Genomic DNA, 23,642 nt, shown 5'->3' with positions numbered 1-23,642 from the left:
CACAGCATGGACTAGAGCCCACCAATCAGCAGGCTGCTCCTTGGATTCTCTGCTGGCCTCTATAAAAGGAGGGGTCTGGACCAGAAGACTTCAGGTTTCTTTCCAGCTATAATAGTAAATTATATATAATATACATATATATTATTTTTTTACTATAATTAGATTATAGATTTAATTATAGATTACTATAATAGTAAATCCTCCTGCACTTGTTCTTTTTCTCCTTGTCGCTTATGCTATTTCTTTTTTGATACATTTTGCTGTGGCACAGTCATTTCTCAAGCACTCCCCCACTGAACCTTCCCATAAAAAAGTTAAGCAAACTCCCTAACAGAGTGAGTGGTGACCACCAGGACCTCATCTTACTAGTTAAAAAACGTTTCTATCAAATATACAAAACAAAGTGCTATAACATTTCAATATTTCATATATTTTAAGAGGCTCAGGATTTCTTAGAATTATATCTATGTTTAAAGAAACAAAAAATCCCAATGAGCCTAGAGAACAAGACATAAAAACATCATTCTCTAACTACAATATTCATAATTATCCTCAAACTTTCCTTCTTGAAAATATCTATCTACACATATTGATATACATATATGTACACATACATATATACATATATATGTGCTAAAACCTTAATGCTTTTGAAATATATCCTTATTCATTTCCTAAATAAACCAGGTATGTGATACCCTCTGCATCTACTCATCCTCAAAGAAAAGAATTTTAAACAATTCCTGCTTTTCCCTCTACTTTGCCCTTTCTAACCATTATCTAGTGATTTCTTGCTCTAGCATACAATAAAGCATCCATTAACCCTTTAAAACCTAACTGCTTTAATAAGTTGGCTTGAAGATGGGTTAAAATATACAAATGAGAGGTATAAAGGAGAATTTCAGTATGCAGCTGTCTACTTTCACTTTTGGAAACCAGGTTTCTGCTGTACATAGACTGTTATTCCGGCAAGAAACCTTAGTAACTGCTCATCTAATCCAAACTTCATTTTAAAGATAAGGAGACTAAAGCTCAGGGAATTTAAGTGACTCAACCATGGCCACATGGAAAGGCATGGCTCCTGTTGGATGAAAAAGGAGAAAGGAACAAACAAGATCCTGAATCGGGTAACTAAATCTTTTGAGGCTCTTTCAGAAAAAGCAACTTCCCCTCCCAGAAAGTCTCCAAGGATGCAGAGAATTTGTGTTAACAAAATCACTTAGCACCTCACTTGTTATAAAGGGTTTTAAAAATAGTAATTCTTGAGCTATCATTCTCACTTTATAGCTTAAGGAATTGGGATACATCCTCAATTTCTGAAGTATGCTTTGCTAAATCAGTAGCTACTGGATCAAAGGTACAATCTTTCAAAAAGTGACACATGATAGGGATTTGGTACAGGATGCATGTCTCTTGAGTCTCACACACACATTCACTGACCTCCCCCCCCCCCACCAGTGGCTTCCTATTTCCTCCACTATTAAATATAAAACCCTCTGGCTTTTAAAGCTCTTTATAACCTGGTCCCTTCCCCCTCCAGTTCCAAGTCTTACATCTTCCCTTCTCATGTTCTATGATCTAGGGCCATGGTTCTCCCTATGGTTCCTCCAACAAGTCAATCCATTTCGGAACTATGCATTTTCACTAGCTGTCCCCCAAGGTCTGGAACACTTTCACTCCTTACCTCTGTCTCCTGGTTTCCTTCAGGTCTCAGTTAAAATTCCACTTTCTGCAAAAAAAACCTTCCCCCATCTCCCTTAATTCTAGTGCTTTCCCTGAAGTTTCCTTCCATTTATACTCTATGTATCTTGCTTGCATATAGTTATTCGCATGTGGTCTTCCCTATTATAAAGTTTTCTAGAGTGGAGCTGTTTTTGCCTTTCCTTGTATCCTTAGCACAGAGTCTGCCACAAAGTAGGTCCTTGATAAATGGTTAATAACTTGATTTTGGAAAAAGTTAAGCCAGATGAGAACTTGAAGCCTTAAATGGGATGGGAGAGAAGAGAATGGAGAGATGGGAAGACAAGGAGGGTGTTTTAGGAATCAACAGAGCCAGAACTGGTAATGGTGGTAAGGGATCAGGGCTTATTTGATAAAGGGCAGGGTGTGGTTTGTATGTTAGTTCAGGCAACACTTTTACTAGAAAAAACAACTCAGCAAAGTCAGAGGGAGCCTAATAAGGCTAAAGGGCTATCTCAATAAGTAAGGGAAGTCTCATTCCCCAGGATTTCTGCTTTTGTGGAGATCAAAGCAGGTTGTTTATCCTATCTGGCTCACCTGTAGCATATAGGAATGACAAAACTCCACACCCTACCGAAGAACAGTAGGACAATAAAGAGACTCAGCACACAAACAGTATACGAAGGCATCGTTTGTGTGGCAGCTGTAAGACTATAAGGGTAACATCTTTGTGGGGTAGGTTAGGAGGCCCTCCTGGACTCTCCACCTTGTTCCCCTTAGAGTTCCCATAAAGACCCTGCCTTGGGATTTACACTTCCCCTTTGGTAATACAGCTTGCCAAACTCTATTTTTAAAGATAACTTAAAAAAAAAAAGACTTCAAAGATGTCTCACAAAAGTATAGATAAAAAAATGTCATCAGAGAATTAAAATATAATGGTATCTGATTTCTCAAACCTTATTATCTTCCTAACAGATGGGATTATTTTGCTAATTTAAAGATTATAATTATTTCTTATTTAAGTTTAGGAAACATCCATCGCTATAAAAAGCAATTTTGTTTGTTAAATGATTCAAAATTATTGGAACACTGCATCTCTTCAGAATGCAGTCTTTATTTGCATAAGCACAGGACTGATTGTAAGATCCCATTATAACAAACTCTAAATACTTTGTTTTAATGGAATTTTTTTGAAATAAAAACGAATACCTCGGGCCTAGAGAGGAAAGAGAGCTTCCAGTAAATGAATTAATAAAAAAGAACTGCTTTAGGTTTTATAGGGGGAAACAGGGAGGATCATTTAGTTAATCCTATCCCCTCCTTCCTCCAAAGTGATTTGGGACACTCAGTTAAAAGATGATTAAAAAAAAAAATTTCATCACTTATTTCTTAGTGATATAATGGATGCCTGAATAATCCTGGACAGGATTATCAGGGTCTTGGGCCACTCTTCTACAGAATATTTCTAGTACTGTCTTAATTACCAGATGCCACCAATAAACTGGGAAATCCAGAGGAAGAATTCCGGGATGGTCAGTGACCTCAACATAATCCCACATGAGGATGAGCTGACATTTAACCGGGAGAAAAGAATGATAGTTATCTACATTGGAAAGATTGCTGGATATGGAGTCAGAGGACTTAGGTATAAATCCCTCCTCCTTGCTTAATAGCTTAATGAGCAAGTCATTTAACTTTTTTTTACCAAAGTACTCTCCTACTTCTAAGACTGTGCTTCCCATTTTAGGAGTATACTACTTGACCACCAAAAAAAGGAGAATCTCATATAGTAACGATTCTATTAATATTAATGAACTTCATTGGAATCATGACCATTGTAACCTACCTCATCATCACTGTCTGATGTTTCAGAGTCTGAAGAAGCTGCAGGCTGACTAACAGGTTGCTCCTTCTCTTCAGAGTCACTACGTTTCCGTTTGGCTAGGGACAAGAGCTCCTAAATAAAACAGAAAGAACAATGAACTTTGTTCAACAGAGAAAAATATCTTCAAATGGCAAAATATATGCATTACTTGAAATATTCATATTTAAATACTTCTAATCCAAGAATATCACCTAGAAGTTGCTACCTAACTATGTTGCCAGAGCTCCTGGATTTTCAAATTATTGGAGAGAAATGCTCTAAATCAAGTTTCTCTTAAATTATCTGTACATATCTTATCTATTTATATTTATGTGTCTAATATTTCTAAAAAAGAAAAAGCAGTTGGGAAACTAAGTTGCAAGTTATTCCAAATATGTCACTATCTTGTCTGAAAATCACACAGTTAATGAATGGCGTTAATCAACATCTTATTAGACCAAACTTTGCAATAAAACTGCTCTCATTGATTGGTCTAAGTAGCACAGTTACCATTACCTCCACAACTGTTAACCTTATTACAACCTGGAACTTTATTTTAGCAAACCACAACTACAAAGATGAGCTTTGGTTTTAGATAAATTCTTATCTTCTTGTGCCAGAAAAGTCCCATGGCATATAGTAATCATATGCTTGGGGTTCATAACTTGTCAGTTCTAATTCCAAATGGATGCTATCTTTACTGACAAATCTAATTAAGTTTGAGGCTACTTTATTTATATTATAATTAAAGCAGAGGCCTGGGACTCAGGACTTTAAGAGTCTCCTCTTTCCAGTGTTAGACTAGGTGTTTAGCAAACTGATGAATTTACTAATTTACTAGTGTTCATAATCTGTTCATTTCTGAAGATAAAAGTAAAAGTAACAGAAGAAGAAACATAAAGCATGGTATGATCCTGTATGAAAAGAATTAAAATCTCAAACTCAGTATAAGCTTCGGACAACAATGGAAGATAAGGTAAAGAAATTTGATGGGGGCATTTGGTCATGGTTTCATTTTAAGGTATACTGAGGAAAAGAAAAGAATCCAAGAAGGTATAAGACTACTTGATTCTTACTTAGCTTCTGCTTTCTCTGCCAAGGAGAATGACTTTTGACTATAAAGGACAGAACAAAATGGCCAAAAGAGAGTTGGTACCCAAGATAAGTAAGGAGATAGCAAAAGAGAACTTAGCTGCTCTTGATGAATTTGCATAAAAGAGAAGAGAATGAAAACTGCAAAGAATAAGCTAGTAAATTTGACTTTTAATTCCTGGGAAAAGTCTAATATGTAAAAGAGACAGTGAATATCTAGAAAAGGCTCTATCAAGAACAGATTAACCCCATTTCCTTTTTTTTTTTTTCCTGGCAAGGTTACTAAAGTGTCAGACCGAAGAAAAGCTATGTAGTTTACTCAGATTTTAGCAAAGTGCTTGATGAAGTATCTCATACTATTATTGTATAAAAGAGAAATACAGGCTAGATATTTATACAATTAGAATTTGGAAAATGCTGAATGATGGAACTCAAATATTGTTCATGAATGATTCAATGTCAATTTGCAAGGTTTCTCCAGTGGTGTTCCCCAGGATATAGGATTGATTCTGCTATTTAATATGTTTATCAATGATCTGGATAAAGGCAAAAATGACATTTTATCAAATCTGCAGATGGCATAAAGCTGGGGGGTACAAAGGTAGGGGGAAAGGAGAACTACCATAATAAGTAACAGAGTTAGACTCCAAAATGAGAATGACAGGCTAGAAACCTAGGCTAATTCTAATAAGATTAAACTTAGAAGAAATATATGTAAAGAGCCTGGGCAAGTCACTTAACCTCTAACTGTTCTCAAAATTCTGAGAATGTACCAATTTGTATTGGTAGGGATAATTTCCTCACCTGAAAGTTCCCTATACTATTGAAATCACAGGTCTAATTCATATTCCTATAAGTAAATCTTACATGTGCGCTCAAGAAAATGAATTCAAAATACAAGATGAAGGAAAATTAAACAGTAGTTTATCAAAGAAATACCCGGTTGTTCATAGATTATAAGGTCAGTATGTGTCAAGAATGGTACAGCAGCCAAAAAAAGCTAAACCCATCATAAGCGACTTTAGAAGATGTACAGCTTCTTGGAATAAGGTGATGACAGTGCATTGTACTCTGCCCTGGTCAGACCACATAAGTAATATTGTATTCAGTTCTGGCCACCACACAAAGGCATTGGGCCTTAAGTTCATACCACCTGAGTACCAACTGAAAGTTTAACCTGGAGAACAGAAGGGGAGGGGAACAGGGTGGCTTGGTGGAATGGAGGTGATACATGATATCTGTCTTAGAATACTTAAAAGCCTGTTGGAAGAGGAATTATACTGGTTCTGTTTGGCCACAGAGAGAAGAAAGAAGAGCAATGGCTAGAAGCTAGAAAGAGGCAAATTTAGGTGTGGTATAAGGAAAAAGTTCAAAACAATTAAGAAATATCCCAAAATGGTTTGAGCTGCCTTCAAAGGTTGTGGATTTCTTCTCACTTGAGCTCTCTAAGCAAATTTATCAAATATGTAGTAATGGGGATTCTTTACAAACATGAGTTGTAATCCTGGAAGTAATCCGCACAGAGAGAGGGAGAGAGGGAGAGAGAGAGAGAGAGAGAGAGAGAGAGAGAGAGAGAGAGAGAGAGAGAGAGAGAGAGAGAGAGAGAGAGAAGGGAGTAGACCCAGGGATCCCAGACAGAATGGTGCCAAAATGTCCACAGCATCCCTTTTTGTGCAAAGAACTAGGAACAAAGCAGGGGCCTATCAGCTGGTATAATGGTAAACGGAATGTGGTACATAAATTTAATGGAATATTCCTGAATTGTAAAAAACAACTATGAAGAACTGGAAGAGGCATCAGAAAATACATGATTTGATGTAAAATGAGATAAGAACAACCAAGAAGATAATATACACACTGGTCACAACAATGAAAATGGAAAGTACAAATATTTGTAGGGTGTAATTATGAACAAACCTGGCCCCAAGGAAGTAAGAAAACATACCTCCCTCCTTTCTTGCAGAGGTAGGGCACAATGGGTATGAAACATTACTTATAATGATAATGGACTTAGTAAATGTGGTTTTGCTGAATTGCTTGTTAAAGTAGAGATGGCTCTCCCTATGGGCAGGAGAAGAGGAAGAGGTATTTTACTTTTTTTTTTTGCAGGGCAATTGGGGTTAAGTGACTTGCCCAAGATCACACAGCTAGTTTTTTGTGTTAAGTGTCTGAGGCCAGATTAGGAAGAGATATTTTAAAATGAAGGCGATGTTAAAAACAAGAGTTATCAGTAAAATATTTTTTTAAAAAGATGGATGGATTAGATGGTTTTTGAAGTTTCTTTCAATTATGAAATTCTACGATTCTACCACTATTTTGCAGACCCAAACTGGTAATCTCAACATTCTCACCATATACCTCTGATTTACTTCATTCAGGTGACAGAAACATAGTTTAGTGGAGGAATGGTACTTTCAGTAATGATATCACCACCTACATATTCTCTACTCTTTATTCCATAAGCACCAAAAAAGAGGCTACTCAAGCATGTTTTAAACATAGTTCTGTTATATTCATGGTTGGACAAAGATGACTATTTTTTTTTGCCTCAATTTATCCATCTGTAAAAGAGGGAAAAATATAACTCAGATGTGCCAAGAGTATTACAATTCATTCACTACAACTATCATGTCCTTTGGGTGCCATCAATACAGGTTACTTATCAAATCCTGTGACACAAAATAAAAGATAATAAATTGTGACAATGTATTTCCTTTCTCCTTCATAATTTCCTAACTATGAGGTCATTTCTCTCAGCCAGGAAAGCAATAAAATAATCTTCTCAGGTCAATACCACCTGCTCTCTCTTTAATTTTCTACGAGCCTTGAAATGTTACCCTCTACAATATCACAGAGAGCTGGCATAACAATTTCATGGAAAGAAATAGGACCAAAGAATATTCCACTCTCTCATACCACAAAATCATCTCTGTACACCTAAACCAAATCAGAGCAGTGTCTGGGGATATTTATGGCTTTTGCTATCCCTGACAGCTTTGGCATATTCTATGTAAGGATGCAGTCTCTTCAGGGAGGCTTCTAGTAATAACTGCTAGCTAGCATCTATATAGCATTTTAAAGTCTGCAAAGGGCTTTACAAAGATCATCTCATTTGGCAATCACAACAACCCTGTGAGGTAAATGCTATCACTATGCTCTTTACAGATGAGGAAACTGAGGCAGACAGTGGTTAAATGACTTGCCAAGAATCACACAGTGAGACTGAATTTGAACTCAGGTCTTCCTGACTCCAGGTCCAGCACTCTTTCTCAGCCATTATTATAATTTTTAATATTACTGACAAATAAATAACTCAAGTAATCTTGGAAGCAAGCAGAAAAAGGCAACCAGTAAATCATCCTTCCCAGGAGGTTATACAAATATAGTAAAACTCTATCATGATACAGATGATTATGATCAATTTAGATGATCTTCATCTTATCTAAACCTCTTTAATTTTTCCAAGTTACAAGTACAGAACTTTGCACAAAATAGTCTCTTAAAAAACACTTGTTGGATCTTGAATGATCTGTATATATCAGTCAAATAATTTTCCCTGAAATATAACATATCCTAAAATTCTCTTATTGGTTAGCCAGCAATACAGAAATGCATCCCACCTCCATGCTACAAAGAAGTTCTACTTAAATATTAAAAATCTAGTTACCAAGGGGTGTGACCCTAGGCAAGTCATAACTTCTATGGGTTCCAGGTAACTCCCTAGGACTTATCGACTAAGCCATAGATGGGTCACGATCTCATGAGCAGAGGGAATTGTCATAGCAGGAAGTTCTACATTGACAAAATCATTTATGTGCTTCTGGGGTTCTTCTGTCCAGTGCCTGCACTTCCCTCACTCAGGTTTACCCAACAGCAACCAGGATATCCATTATCTACAAAGATCTATATATGCCATTAAGAGACAAGCAATGCAGGGAGACATTAAAAAAAATCTATATATGCTTATTTTTTTTAAATTTTTTTTCAGGGCAACTGAGGTTAAGTGACTTGCCCAAGGTCACACAGCTAGTTTTTGTGTTAAGTGTCTGAGGCCGGATTTGAACTCAGGACCTCCCAACTCCAGAGCCGGTGCTCTATTCACTGTGCCACCTAGCTACCCCCCCCAAAAAAAATCTATATAAAACACATGAGCTTCTAGCTAGGTACTTCAAGGACTAAGATGTGGTCAAGGAGTCACACACAGCTTCTTGGATAGCTTCTTTTATATCACTAGTGAATCATATTTATCATTAAATGATAAGACAAGAATTCTACCACCAATGAAATCCTTGAAGAAGTCTATTCATAATAGAGTGATTTCACCTAAGCTCATTTCATACCACCTTCTTCACATTTCATCTCCAGCCAAACTAGTTTATATATTGCTCTCTGAATTTTTGCATGCCCTCTCCCATTTCTGTACCTTTGCAAAAGTCATTGCCCATATTGGGAATATACTCCTTTCTCACCATTACCTTTTAGAATCCTTAGCTTCCTTCAAATCTCAGCATGTGAAGACTACAAATTTTAAGATCTTTGCTTTACAAGGTCTTCTATTCATCTTTTGCAAGTAACTTAGAAAAATAAACATTTAATATCAGAAACAATCTCCCATACTTTAACAGAACTATTTATTTCTGTTTCTCCAAAAAGGATTTCAAATTTCACCTTCAACTAAATCTTTCTTGACTATATAAAAGTGGGATATGGACTCTGCTATTCTGAACACAAACCTCTTTTAATACTAAAGAAATTAGGATTTTAAAATACATTCACAATGAATGTGTCTATGGAAACAAGGTCTCTCAAGAATATTTAGACATGACCTGACATGTTCACCACAAATTGTGAACTTTCAAATATTTACAATCTTGATGAGTCAAAAGAACACGCACAAAACAAGTAGGTAACAATATAAGATAGTAAATAATTAAGGGTTAAATTGTGATTCAAAATATAAGCATCAATGGGAAATCAGAGAAAAAGAATTCAGGCTAAAGGAGGTGGTAAAGTAAGAGGTAGTAGCAAACAAAGTAGAAACAAACTAGGTACCCATCAATGGGGAAATAGCCACACTATGACATACAAATGTAAAGGAATATTAGAAATGAATATGAACAATTCAGTGTTGCTTTAGAAGATTTATATGAATACAGAACAAAATAAGTGAAACCAGAATAATTTATACAGTAACCACAATTCTAACAACTCTGAAAAACTTCAGAATTCTGCTCAAAGCAGTAGCAAAGACTTCAGAAATCAAGTCAAAAAGCATTTGTTAATACTACCGAGTTTCCCCGATAATAAGACACTGTCTTATTAATTTTTTTGGACAGAAAAACACCAGAGGGCTTATTTTCAGGGGAGGGCTTATTTTAATGAACATTGACAGCGATGTTAATAAACAGGTAAATGTGAACAAAAAAATGTACCTTTATTCAATAAGCAAATCACTGGGGAAGAACAGGATGACAAGCTCACTGCTGCAGCTCTGATTGGATGCAGCTCGGAGCGCGGCGTGCGTTTTGGGAGGGGGGGGGAACGGTGCATACAGAGGGTACCGTAATGTAGCGTGTAGCGCAGGGGATCACCTTCACTACAGTAGCAATCTCAATAGGGCTTATTTTCGGGGGAGGGCTTATTTTAGAGGAATCTTACACAGTAAGGGGAGGGCTTATTTTCAGGATAGGTCTTATTATCGGGGAAACACGGTATGTGTCAGGCACTCTGCTAAGCTCTAGAAGACACTGAATGGCGAAGCTCCCTCCTACCTCTTGGCACAGAAGTGACAGAATGAAACATACATTTTCAGATGGACCCAACCCAATGAGTTGATTTGTTTTGCTTAACTTACACTTATTTGTTCTAAGTGAGGGTTCTATTTGGTTGGATAAGGCAAAGTAGTATTGAGTCAGTGTGAAGTGAGAGATGTTTAAAAAAAAAGGAGAGGGGCAGCCAGGTAGCACAAGGAGTAAGAGCACAGGCTCCAGTGTCGGGATGACCTGGAGATCGAATCCTGGGCTCCAATACTCAGCACCACACCCAGAAATAACTGGCCGTGTAACCTTGAGCAAGTTACTTAACCCTGATTGCTTTAAAAAAAAAAAAGAGAGAGACAAAAAAATACACAGAAAATAAAGTTCAGAAGGGGACACAGAATCAAATAGAAATTTTGCTATTACTTTGAAAATATAACAAGCACTTTTAAAAACAAACTGTAGATAGATATGAGAAGTTTATTATCATCCTTTTGGTCTTTTTTGTGTATTCACATTTATAGTTTCACATCTAATCTTTTTTTTGTTCCGTGTGTATTAGAAAATCAATCAATAAACATTTATTACACACCTACTATGTATCAAGGGCTATGCTAAACACTGGGGATAAAAAAGGGGCAAAAGACAGTTCCTGTCCTCAATGAACTGACAATTTAACGAGAGACAACAGCAAAAAAAATATGTACAAAGCAAACTATATACAAGATAAATAGGAAATAATTAACAAAGGGAAGGCACTAGAATTAAAAGAGGTTGGGGAAGGCTTCCACTAAAATATGAGATTTTAGTTGGGACTTAAAGGGTCAGAGAAATAAGTCAGTGAATAAGAGGGAGAGTTCCAGGCATGGGAGGGAGGGGAGTAAGAGCTGTGTTTTTTAATGGGAACAGCCAGGAGGCCAGGTGTATTAGACAGGTGGAGGGCTAGGTTACAAAGGATTCTGAATGCCAAACAGAGTATTTTGTATTTGATTCTAGAAGCAATAAGAAGCCACTGGAGTTTATGGTGTGGAAGGGAAGGGGGTGGGGATGTGCATGACATGATTAAACCTGTACCTTGAGAAAATTCACTTTAGTGGCTAAATGGAGGATGGATTGGAATGGTAAAAGGCTTGAGGTTGGCAGACCTACCAACAGGCTATTTCAATAATTACGGCATAAGGTGATAAGGGCCCGCGTTGGAGTTATAGCAGTGTCAAAGGAAAGAAGAGGGTGTATTTCAGAGATGTTGCAAAGGTGAAACTGTTACAGACTTTGGAAACAGCTTGGATGGGGGTGTAGGAGTGAGAATTAAAGATGAGACTTAAGCGTGAGATCAAGGATCTAAAAAGATGGTATTGCCCCCTACAGTAATATGGAAGGTGCTGCTAGTAGGGGAGGTATCAAGGGCCAAGCAGAACAAATCTATAATCCCTCTTCCATGACATAACCATTCAAATACTTGAAGACAACTATTATGTTACCCTTAAGTCTTCTACTCTCCAGAATAAACACTGCCACAGAAACTAAATTTCTTTCAGCCCCCTTACCACCCTGGTTGTTGTTTGGTGAAAGCCTGTAAGTTTATCAATGTCTTTCCTAAAATGTGCTTCTCAGATTTGAAAATAATACTTACAGATGTGTTCTGACCAGGGCAAACACAGAAGTATTATTACTTTACTGGGGATAGCAGAAACTGTCCTGATTTGAAAGTGTGATAGATGGTGCAGATAGTGTCAGATTATGAAAAACTTTTAGGGTATAATTAGCTAACTATTGTTGGAATTTATAAACTATATACATTTAAGTTTGGAGGTCAATCCTCCTCCCCCCCTACAATACAACCTCCTCTAAGAATCTGCCTCGAACTGATAGCTTCATGTCACCTTTCTTTTTCTGATACTGCCCAGTGTTTTCTCTTTCTTAAAATTAATTTTTGTTTATCTAGGTACATGTTGCACCCCAACAGGAAAAGGGCGGGGGACTTTTTCACTTTTTTTCTTTCTATCCCTAGGATCTAGTTCAGCATATTCAACATAATGGATGCTTAATATATGAATGCTGAATTGAACTTACATAGAAACATTCTTCAGCAAAGCTACAAGTTGAAAACAGAACTCCAAGACAAAAATGCAAAAATAAGTGACTCAACTAACATTGTTTATTTTCTGGCTACCCTTCTTTCTCCAATATAGAGCCTAATTAAAGAATCATTTGTTTAGGACTCATTTACTAAAATAGGGTCTATGTATGAATTAAAACAAAACTGTATTCAGCCACAATACCATTCAAATACCTATGTGGCAAAACCCAAGCAGCCTTCTCCTCTCTTTGCACTGCTGTTCAAGAAAAAAAAAATCAAAAGAAATTAGCAAATAGGTTCCACTAATGCAACATTAAAACTAAAATGTAAAACTCTAACATGACACTTCTCATACATGCACATTCAGATTGCATTTCAAAATGTGTTCCCCCAAATGTGAATGTGACATTTAATAAGCAATATTACTTTTAAATTTTCTGTGTTTTTCTTGGCCAGTTTATAATAATAACAATTTTAACATGATTCCAAAAGACAGTTTCTTAAAATTACTTATAGACCTAATCTCTTAAAGGGAAATGTAATTAATATTATTAGACATTATAAGCTCCTTGAGGGAAGTAAGTCTCTTATATTTGTATCCAAGAAAACTTCTTAAAAATACTCATGGGCCTATTCAAAGGTAAATGTAACTGAAACTACAGCAAGTTATAAATTCCTTGAGGGAAGGACCCTATCTCTATTTTGTATCAGTAGCCCCATAGTCCCTAGCACACAGCAGGAACAAGGAGTAGAGAAAAACAGGCAAACAGCAATAAAACCATAAAGAAAACAAGAACTTTATAAATAAATGTACAGGATGGGTTCCCATGGGCTTCAGGACTCCTGGAAGTGGGGGAGGGGGAAACAAAGATGTCATGGAATTATTGCAAGGAGTATAAAAATGTATATATTTAGAACTGTGAAATTTAAGTCTCATACTCAAAAATATTGGGAAAGATTTTAGCATATGCATAAAAAAATTCACTGATCTCTAAAATAAATAACTTAGGCTTCTTTTTTTCTAGCCCCTCTGATGCTATTTATTTCATAATGACATGGAGCCAAAATACCAACCCAGAAAGGGAGACACACCATTTTGGTATAGCTAGAAGCCAGAAGGCCAAGGGTTTTTATTCAAAGTATGAAGGTTCTTCGAAAGAATCCAACTAAAGAGTTTACAGATTTGCCTAATTTTAAATGTGGCTACACTAGCAGTCTATTTCATTAGTGCTTACTAAAGCAGATTCTAAGGTTCCTGTGCTTAAAAGTTTTCTCAAGCTATATAGCAGGGATTTCTGAAAGACATATACACCACCCCATCTCAAATTTTTCAGGCTATCATGGCTTAATCCTACATTTAAGTCTCAATCCACACCATCTTTCTGAAATAGAAGAGATAGATAGAAAAGACAGATGAACCTGAAGTCAAAAATTGTTCCTACAATTATGATTTGATTCTACCCAAATAAGAACCTCCTGCAACTTCAGTTGGCCTCAGAGATGTCACAGAAGGACCAACAATCACAAAAGCTTAAACATCATTTGTCAGGTTATTTCTTTGTTTACACTCTGATGTCCTTGCAACCTTGGAGCATCCAAGCTGAGAAAGAAAGTTGAAAAAAAAGGAAGAGAATTAAATGGGTTTCCTTCAAATCCAATTTACTACTGACTGGAGTGAACAAAACAAGACTAAGATCAAAGAATTTAGGAAGCTCTGGCTTCATTGTCCTTTGGTAAAAGTCAAGTCAATAAGTATTTTATTAAACACCTACTATATTCCAGGCACCATGCTAGGCACCAGAAGATACAAAGAAAGTAAAATACAGTCCCGGCCTTCCAAGTCCACAGTCCAATGGGGAAAACAATATGCAAACAGCTATATATACGAACAAGGTACCTACAAGAAAAACTGGAGATTATCTTAGAGGGAGGACCCTAGCATTAAGCAGGATAGAGAAAGTGGAAGTAATATAACTGGAGAAATATTCACCTAAAGGAGCCATTCTTCACCCAGAGAACCAGCCCTACCTTATGAAGCAGATTTCTGATCTTGACACTAAATACTTAGTAATAGTTCATGACTTAGTGCCTTTTCCACAAGGACCAGGACACAAAACAACTGCCACTCAAACTGTTCAGTTCATCAGGAAAGAAATGTAAACTGAGTATTACACTAACAAATGAAATGCCCAGAATGCCTAAGATACAAAAATAAGGTAAAGTACCAAAATGTTAAAAGTACAGTTCTAAATTGCACTGTATAGAACCGCCCCCCCCCCCCCCCAGCAGATTATTCAGACTCTTTCCTTCTTGAAGGCCTTTCTGATGAACGATTTTTGCTGGGCACCCAGTAAAGAACTCAATAAATGCTTATTGATATACTACTCATTAGCACCTCTATTAATGGATACATGTACCAGGATGAGGAATTTTGATTTTCTTCTTATCACTGATTTTTAAGGTTAATACTGGTAGAAGCAGAGAAGACTGAATTAAATGAATAAATCATTTTACTTCTCTGGGTCTGTTTCCTCATCTGTAAAACAAGGGGTTAGGGTTAAATTTCTAAGGTCCCTTTTCTATTTCTAAATCCTATGAGTTTAAGTGTCAATGCCCACCCAGAAGTTATCTGTGGCTGAGGCCCATCTTCTGGATGTCCTGGACAATTCTTACCTTTACAACATTCTTTAATCTTTCATATAATTTTTCAAAACTTTGCAAAAATAATAAAATGTGTGTGTGTGTGTGTGTGTGAGAGAGTGTGAGAGAGAGAAAGAACTGGACTTCCACAACACTGCCACTCCCTCCTTACCTCCCATGGCAAGTATCATGTTCATTCACCAAAAGGTGTCTTGGAACTATATTTTTCATTTTTATGCTAGTTTCTTCTAAAGGGTTCAAATATTTTACAATTTGAGAATATTAGACTTTAATCCTCCTGGTTCCCAGTTAAGGTTCTATTTACCAACATTTTCCAAACTTCTGCTGACAACCCTAAAATCTGCAACAAAACAGGGCTTCTTTTCTATTTGAATATGAGATTCCCCTCCATTTATGTCACCAAATAAAATTTTCTTTGTTTCTTTTTCTTATTCTTCCACCTTCAATTCCAAAATAGCCCTTGCTTCCCTCTCTTCAATAGCCCCTGTAATCCCAGAGCTTCCTCTCCTAATATCTCTTGATCCTGAGAGTTTGGGCCTCAACAAAACAGACTGTCCACTCCTATTTTAAGACCAAGCTTCTATAGAATTCATTGTGGGAATCCACTAGCAAGTTCACTTTCCAACTTCCCTTTCTTTCTAGCATTTGTTAATAAAACACAGAAAATGGTCTTCCCACTACAGCTTAGTTTCTAGCATCACTACTGGCAATGTGACTGCTTTCTCCCTACAGCACTTTCAAGAGGAAAGAACCAGTCCAGGTAACTCCAAAGCCATTAGGCTAAAAGTTGTTTTTTTAATGTCTCTTGCATAAACCCCAAGTAGGAAAGGATTCTGGGATGTCTGAGTAAAAAGGTCCTCCCATAAGGCCTCTGCCACAGGCCCTCCATGCCACCTTACAAAACTGTCCAGGGCTATACACAGCATCTGACCTGCTTCCTTCTCTCGTTACTGTTAACTTTGTTTTGACATCCCATTCGGGGGCCTTCCCAACCACGAATTGCCCTGGTCTCCAAAACTCTCCGGAACCACAACCAAGCCCATCTCATCTCTCTGCCTGGCACATGCAGAGGGACCGCCCCTCCATCCCCTGCCCAGAAACAGTCCTGAGTATGCCCTCAGCGCCCTAAGTCCCCCGCCTGCCAAACTCGAACCTCTACACGCACACGCACACACACTCATACTCACTCATTAGAAACCTCCCAGCCTCGGGGAGGAAGAGGCAGAGCTACTTCCTAACTCTTTCCTCGGAGCTGGAAAGAGAGAGCCCCCAGGGGAGTGATCCCGGGGCCGGCCTCCCCTCCCGCCAGCTCGCCGCCCCCAGCTCTCCGGTACCCCGGGCACAGACCCCTCCCCCAGCTCCCCCGGCCTCTGGTGCCCCGGGGCGCTTCGCTCCCGTCCCCGCCCCACCACCCAGGTTCAAGGCGCCAAGTACTCGGGGACTCCGGCTTCAGGCCCGGGCCGGACTCCTCCGGGCCCGCGAGTCCCGGGGAAGGACTGAGGCGGGTAGGAGGAGGGGAAGCCGGCAGAAGGGAGGAAGGGCCGGGCGCTCGGAGGTGGAGGCCCCGCGGCCCGGCCCTGGCCCCGGCCCCGGCCCGGCCGCCCCCCGCTCAGCCCTTTCCTTCCCGCCTCCGCCGCGGCCTGCCCCTTTACCTGATCCAGGTTCTCGTCACTGCCGCTGTCCTCCGTGTCCGAGTCGATCACAACGCGGCCTTTCCGCTTCTTGACCATGGTGGCACCCCGGCTCCCGCGCCGGACGCCGCCGCCCGGACTCCCCTCTTGCCCGCCAGCCAGTGCGACCGCCACCGCCGCCGCCGCTACCGCCGCCGCCGCTCGACCCACACAAAGGCGACCGCGCATGCGCGGTCCTCTCCGCCGCCAGGCCCCGCCCCCTCCCCTCCGAGGCACGCCGTTCGCCCCGCCCTGCTGTCGCCGTGAGATCCACCCCCTTAACCCGACGGAACGCGACGGGGTGGGGTGGGGGGGTGTCCGGGAGAGAGAAGGGAGGTGCGGAGAGCAAGGGGCGGGATTGGCGGCGTGGGGAGTTTGCCCTGCCTCCGCTCCCGCGTGCTGCTTCATCCTGGGGACTTTTCTAAGGGGCATGGCAAACTAGACGCTCTGCGGGCGCCTTTTATTCATGGGAGACCCCTTGGAGATCACACCTCGGGAAAAAACTAGGAAGACCTGTGTACACGAGTCGTGTATGGAAAGCTGACTCTAAAAGCACATGTTAACACGGTGGGGCGGGGTGAGGCGGGAACTAGGTGGGCAATCAGAGGATGCCTCGCTTATCCCCGGCCTTTCCCCCCCCCCCCCCCGCTTTTGCGTGTCTTTCCTCCTAGATTCCTTTGCTTTTACACTGTGTACATCTTGTATATACATTGTTATTTGCAGGTCGCCTCCCCCATTTGGTCTTGGAAAGTAATTTTTTCTTTTCTTTGTATCCCACCTCGTGCTTACCACGATGCCTGGCCCATTGAAAGTGCTTAATAAAAGCTGATTGACCTTACTTAATAATCGCTTATAGACATTAATAGATATATGCATACTTATATATATTAAAGTTGTGTTGTCTCTATGTATTTCGTCATCATTGCCACATTCTTTTGAATAGGGTTTACTCAACAACTTCATTGGTCTGGTATTCTCACGGATTGTCAATTTATTCCAAATTTAATAACGATGAAAAAATTAACATACATAAAAAAGAAATACATTGGTTCTACATGAAACTAGGAATTACATTATTTCAAAAAAGGGTTCTGTCACAATTCTCTGTATTTTTTTTCCAGGGGTTTTATGCTGCAACTGCTATTTTTATAAAGTGTGTGTGTGTGTGTGTGTTGATTCTGCTTTCTTCCTTCTTATCACTTCCTATGCCTTTACAAAAGTCATTTTCCTCTAGTTATTTCTTTTGGCATTGTAACATCCCATTGTACCAATATATAACAATTTGTTTTGACATCCCCCAATAGCTGATTGGTTGTTTCCAGTTTTTTTCCTATTAAATATAATGCTACAATAAATAAAATAATCTTTCTGAAAGAGGTAAGATAGAGGAAGCAGGAATAGAGTCCTTTCCATGTTGACCCATTCACTCCCCTCTACTCCAAATTGAAAATAACGATAGCTCATATTCCTATAGCCCTTTAAAATTTGCAAAGTGCTTTTCCAGTGAGATAATGTATGTAAAGAGCTTTATAAACTTGAAGCACCATATCAATTCCAGCTATTATAACATGAATTGTTTCATTTTATCCTCTAACCAACCCTGTAAAGTGCTATTCTGCAGAAGGGGAAACTAAGACTGAAAAGAGTTAGTCGAATTTCCTAAAGCAAATAGTACCTGAGGTAGGATTCCAACCCACACCTTTTGCTTAGAAGTTCAATATGCTACACATTGTATCACCCTGAAGACTTATATAAGCTGATACAAAGTGAAGTGAGCAGAACCAGAAGAACATTGTACACTGTAATGGTAATATTGTATGATAATCAACTGTGAATGGCTTAGCTATAATCAGAAATGTGATGTTCCAAGACAACTCTGAAGGACTTATGATGAAAAATGTGTCTGTCCCAAAAGAAAGAACTGATGGAGTCTGAATCATATCATACCTTTTATCACTTTATTTTTCTTAGGTTTTTTTTTTTTGGTCTGTTTTCTTTTACAACATGACTAATATGGAAATATACTTTGTGTGACTACATATGTATAACCTAAATAAATAAATATCCTCCCCTCCATTCCTTACAATTCTATTGCCATCTGTCTACTAACTCTAAAATTTCTCAGAAGTATTTTGCATATACACAAGAAAAATGGCAGTACACCACAATATTTGTACTCTTTTATTTAGTTCTATGAATATCTAAAAAAGAAAGCAGAATGGTTTCATCAAGAAGAGATCATTCCATCTTATTTGCTTTTGTCTTGTTTTTTGTTTAGGGTTTTTTGCCGGTTACCAGGTACACAGATAAGGAGAATAACCTAAACATAGGCAAGTAGTTGGCATAGAAGCAATTAGGTGGTTCAGTGCTGGGCCTGGAGTAAGGAAGAATGTGGCCTCAGATACTTAGCTGTGTGACCCTGGGCAAGTCACTTAACCTCTATTTGCCTTAATCCACTAGAGAAGGAAATGGCAAACCACTCCAGTGTCTTTGCCAAGAAAACCCCTCTAAGGGATCACAAAGAGTTGGATTCACCTGAAGGACTGAACAACAACAAACATTGTCATAATGGATAGAATGCTGACCTTTGATTCAAAAAGAAGATACAAATCCTTCCCCAGGTATTTTACTGGCTTTGTGGTCCTGCACAAACCATTTAATTTTTCATCTGTAAAATGGAATTAATAGTAGCCTTCACTTTACAGGGTTGTTCTTAAGAATCAAATGAGATATTTGTAAAACACTTAAAAGTGCTCCAAAAGTGCTAGCTGTTATTATTTACATATATTTACAAAAGCAAAGCTTTTTGATGATATTGGCAAAATGGACAAATTTGAGTTAGACCAAGTACAATTGAATGGATTTGGAAATGGACCTAAAAGAATAATAATTACTAATGGTTGCATATCAACTACTATATTCTAGGGCTAGGTCTTTGCTATATTATTCTGTCCTGGTCAAATCACATCTAGAATATTGTATTTAGTTTTGAGTTGGTCATTTGGAGAAGGATGATAGGATCCGAGATTTAGAGCTGAAATGGTCCTTAGAGATCATCACAGCACATCAATAAGTGGAAGAAAATCATAATTTGGGCACCCAGAAGGGTCTCAAGGTCATGCCATGTAAGGAGAAGTTGAAGGCTTAGTGGGGAGAAGAGAAGATTTACAAGGGGTATGGGGCCTGACTGCTGGTTTCAAGGGATCGGACTGGTTCTTCTTGGCCTCAGATACAATTCTTGGAGCAATGAGTAGAAACTACAGAGGCAAGATTGAGGCTTGATGGGTAAGTGAAAACTTCCTAACAATTCAGAGTCATCTAAAAGTAGAATGGGCAGTGTCAGGAGGTGGTGCATTCCCTCTTATTAGAGATCTTCAAACACTGACTGACCATTTGTCCCATATATTGTAGAAGGGATTCCTTTTCAGGTATGAATTAGGTCTATTTGTTTTTTGTGCTGTAATAGTTTGTCATGTTATTGTATAACAAATACACTTATGGAACATTCTATTCCAAAACCATGTTGAGCAGTGTTGTGCAAGGCACTGTTTTTAATACAACAAACGTATTTGGTTGACCAGACAACAGTGTGGCTATTTAAGGGAAGAGACATTGCTTTTCATACACCCATTCATCTCTGCCAATAATAGTTATTTATTGTATTCTAAGGGAGGGGTATGTTCTTACCCCACTATTCTCCCAGGGACAAACCTTAGACTCAGGGTTTATGGAAAAGTCTGTTCCACAGAAAGGTGTTGAACCCAAGGTGCAGAATAAGACCTATATTTTTGAACATGACCAATTTGGGATTCTGTTTTACTTGACTACATGTATTAGTTACAAGCATTTTGTATTTCTTTGTTTTTTTCCTCAATGCAGAGGGAGTAAAGAGAAAATATAAAATTTTGTTAGTTAAAAAAATTATAATAAAAAATAGTCAGATATAGTGGTGTATACCTGTAATCCCAGCTACTTTGTCTTCATCCCAATTGCGGCACTGAGGCAAACATAGTCAACCTATCCAGCCTGGCCTACCTGCTCAGGTGTGCCAGTCAGGTCCAGTAGCCATGGATAGAAATTAGGTACATGGTGTCCCATAGCAGCCAAGACATCCCAACTGGGGTTCATGATAACAAAGAGGCTGCATAGCTGGACAATCCTGGCTCACAGCTGCCTTGCCACTCTAGCCAGCTCCTCAAGTTCCCCAGGGCAGATGTCTAGACAGTATGTGAAGCCAAAGTAGAGTAGTGCCCAATGACCCAGGAAGCCTTCTTTGTATTAGAGTCAGCCTTCGTGTGGTCCACCAGGAAAAAGTCATCCAAACCCATAAATGCCTGTTGCAAGGCCTGTCTGCTACAGCTGCTGCTGCCAGCCCAGTCCACCCCTAAACAGACTTGTTGCCTACAGGCATCCAGTCTAATTTCCTCATTTTGCAGATGAGATTCAGAGGGCTTACTCAAGGTCATATAATAAAGACAGCTAGAGTTTGAATCCAGTCTTTTGACCATAGATCCAGTTCTCTTTCTTCTGCCTCTCATACATATGCATGTGTGTTAAATTCATGTTGTATTTTTGGGCTCAAAGATCACTGCAGATGGTGACTGCATTCATGAAATTTAAAAAATGCTTGCTCCTAAGAAGGAAAGCTATGGCAAATCTCAGCTTACTAAAAAGCAGAGACATCACCTTACTGACAAAAGTGAATCAACACTTTCTGAGTTGAGCTACTGGAAAAGATTTATGAGAGTCCTTTGGATAGCAAAGAGATCAAATCAATCAATACTTAAATTAATTCAAACTATTCTTTGGAAAGACAAACACTGAAGTTGAAACTTAAATACTTTGGCCCCATAATGAGAAGACAAGATTGAATGGAAAAGAAAGTAATGATAGTTTTCAACATTCATTTCAATAGCTGGCCATGGAGACAGCTAGGTGGCCCAGTGGATAGATAAATCCAGTCTCACACATTTACTAGCTGTGTGGCCTTGGGCAAGTCACTTGATCCAGATTGCCTCAAAAAAAAAAAAAGGCTAGCCACAGGTGGGAGCATGGTTTAATAGATTGAGTGCTTACTTTAAGTCAAGAAAATCTACATCCAAGGCCTGCTTTAGATAAAGTCTGTGACCCTGAGCAAATCTTTGAACCCCCCTGTGCCTCATTTTCTTCATCTGTGAAATGGGCTAATAGCACCTACTTCATAGGGTTGTTATAAAGATTATAGGCCCATCTATTTAGAACTGAATGGACCTACCCCATCTATCCCAATTCCCTCATATTATAGATAAGGAAATTGAGGTCCCAAGGTGTCAAGTTACTTGACCAAGGTATAATACATTAGAAGCCAGAAATGGAATTTGGACCAGGGTCCTCAGCTTCCAGTGTCAAGACTCCTTCCACTTTGAAAACTTTAAAGCACTATAAAATGTAAACTATTATTATATTATTTTTTTTAAATGAAGAAGGATGGGAGAAGTGCATGCATGGGCTGAAAGTCTGGGCAAATGCAGAGAATCTAGAAGGTTGAAGTCACTGAGTTGGTTAGAGTAGAGTGAATAGCTAAGGGGAGAGCTGTAAAATGAGACAAATTATATATAGTCTTAAATTCTAGGCTAAATTTATTAGGTAAATAAACTCATTCAAGGCACTCAACACTTGTTGCTTACATTCTGCTGTTGTGTATGCATTCAAATATTCAAATGATCCACATGAGTGTATGATGGAATAAATGAATAGAAAAGAATTTATTAAGTACCTATTATGTGACAAGTACTGCCTTAAATTGAGGGTACAAATTCAAAAGCAAAAATAGCTCCTACCCTTCAGAAGCTTCTAATGGGGGGAAATCATGAACAAGGAGTGGAGGCTGGTAGGGTACTTTGGTCCTTAAAGTTAATAGGATGGTGAATGGGGCCCCAGATCAGTGGTTCAGCTCACCTGATTGGCTATGGTTGCCCAAATAAGAATCTTCCACAAGCATGGCACAGATTATCTCAACTATGAGTTGAGCACATCATTTGAAAGGGTCAATTCTATGTTGCCATGATCTCCAGGAAGATTAAAAGAAGTTGGCTCCATAGTAAGCCATAATAGACCAAAGAAGCAACACCTGGCCCTGAAAGTCACCAATCTGAAGCTGATTGTGCCTCCAAAAATGGGTAGACTGGATTTATGGGACACTGTGCAGGGATCTCAGCTGAGGATCCATCCAGAAACCATTAGTCTGTCTACAGAAGCATCTGTATTACAATACCATAGCCTTATTATATTGCTGTAGCTTTTTGAGCTTTTTTCATATTCATAGGTTAATCTACTGTTATTTCCATAGGAAAAAACAAAATAAAAATTAATCAGAACCCTCATGCCTGGAATTCTCTCTCTCCTTGTGAATCTCTGCCTCCTGGCTTCCTATGTTTCCTTTAAGTTTCAGCTAAGGCATCTTCTGCAAGAAGCCTTTTCTTTCCAGTCCCCCTTAAATGTTATTGCTTACCCTCTGAAATTTTTCGAAGGATGAACAAAAATAACAACAATCCCCAATTAATCCTGTATCTATCTTGTTTGTACATAGTTGTTTACACATTGTCTGTCCATACTCCCTCCCTCCCTCCATTACATTGTGAGATCCTTGAGAACAAGGACAGTTTTTACCTTTCTTTTGCATCCTCAGCACTAGGCACAGTGCCTAGCACACAGTAGACAATAAATGTTTGTTGACTTAATTTGGTTTGAGGACTCAAAGGAGTTTGCATTTTATTCAGTAAGCAATCATTAGCCACTGAAAGTTTTTGAGAAAGAGACTGAGGGACACAAGCAAACCTATACATAAGGAAGATTATTTT

At 38.8% G+C, this 23,642-nt stretch overlaps 1 protein-coding gene across 1 annotated transcript in view; it reads right to left on the bottom strand.

Annotated features, from left to right (window-relative positions):
• Positions 1 to 16,992, bottom strand: part of RTF1 (RTF1 homolog, Paf1/RNA polymerase II complex component) — a 49,455-nt gene extending 32,463 nt beyond the window's left edge. Inside the window, exons 1-2 of the mRNA XM_069105778.1 lie at positions 16,786 to 16,992; positions 3,527 to 3,637 (exon numbers count right to left, since the gene is read on the bottom strand). Of these exons, the coding sequence (XP_068961879.1) occupies positions 3,527 to 3,637; positions 16,786 to 16,992 (318 nt within the window). The remainder of the gene's footprint in view (positions 1 to 3,526; positions 3,638 to 16,785) is intronic.
• Between the last annotated feature and the right edge of the window lie 6,650 nt (positions 16,993 to 23,642).

This window comes from Petaurus breviceps, unplaced genomic scaffold (genome assembly GCF_028583685.1).
Source record: "Petaurus breviceps papuanus isolate PSGF00001 unplaced genomic scaffold, PetGlider_PUasm1.0 77, whole genome shotgun sequence".
Taxonomy (NCBI): Eukaryota; Metazoa; Chordata; class Mammalia; order Diprotodontia; family Petauridae; genus Petaurus; species Petaurus breviceps.
Note: the sequence above shows the minus strand (reverse complement) of the source record. Positions and strands in the feature narration are given on the sequence as shown.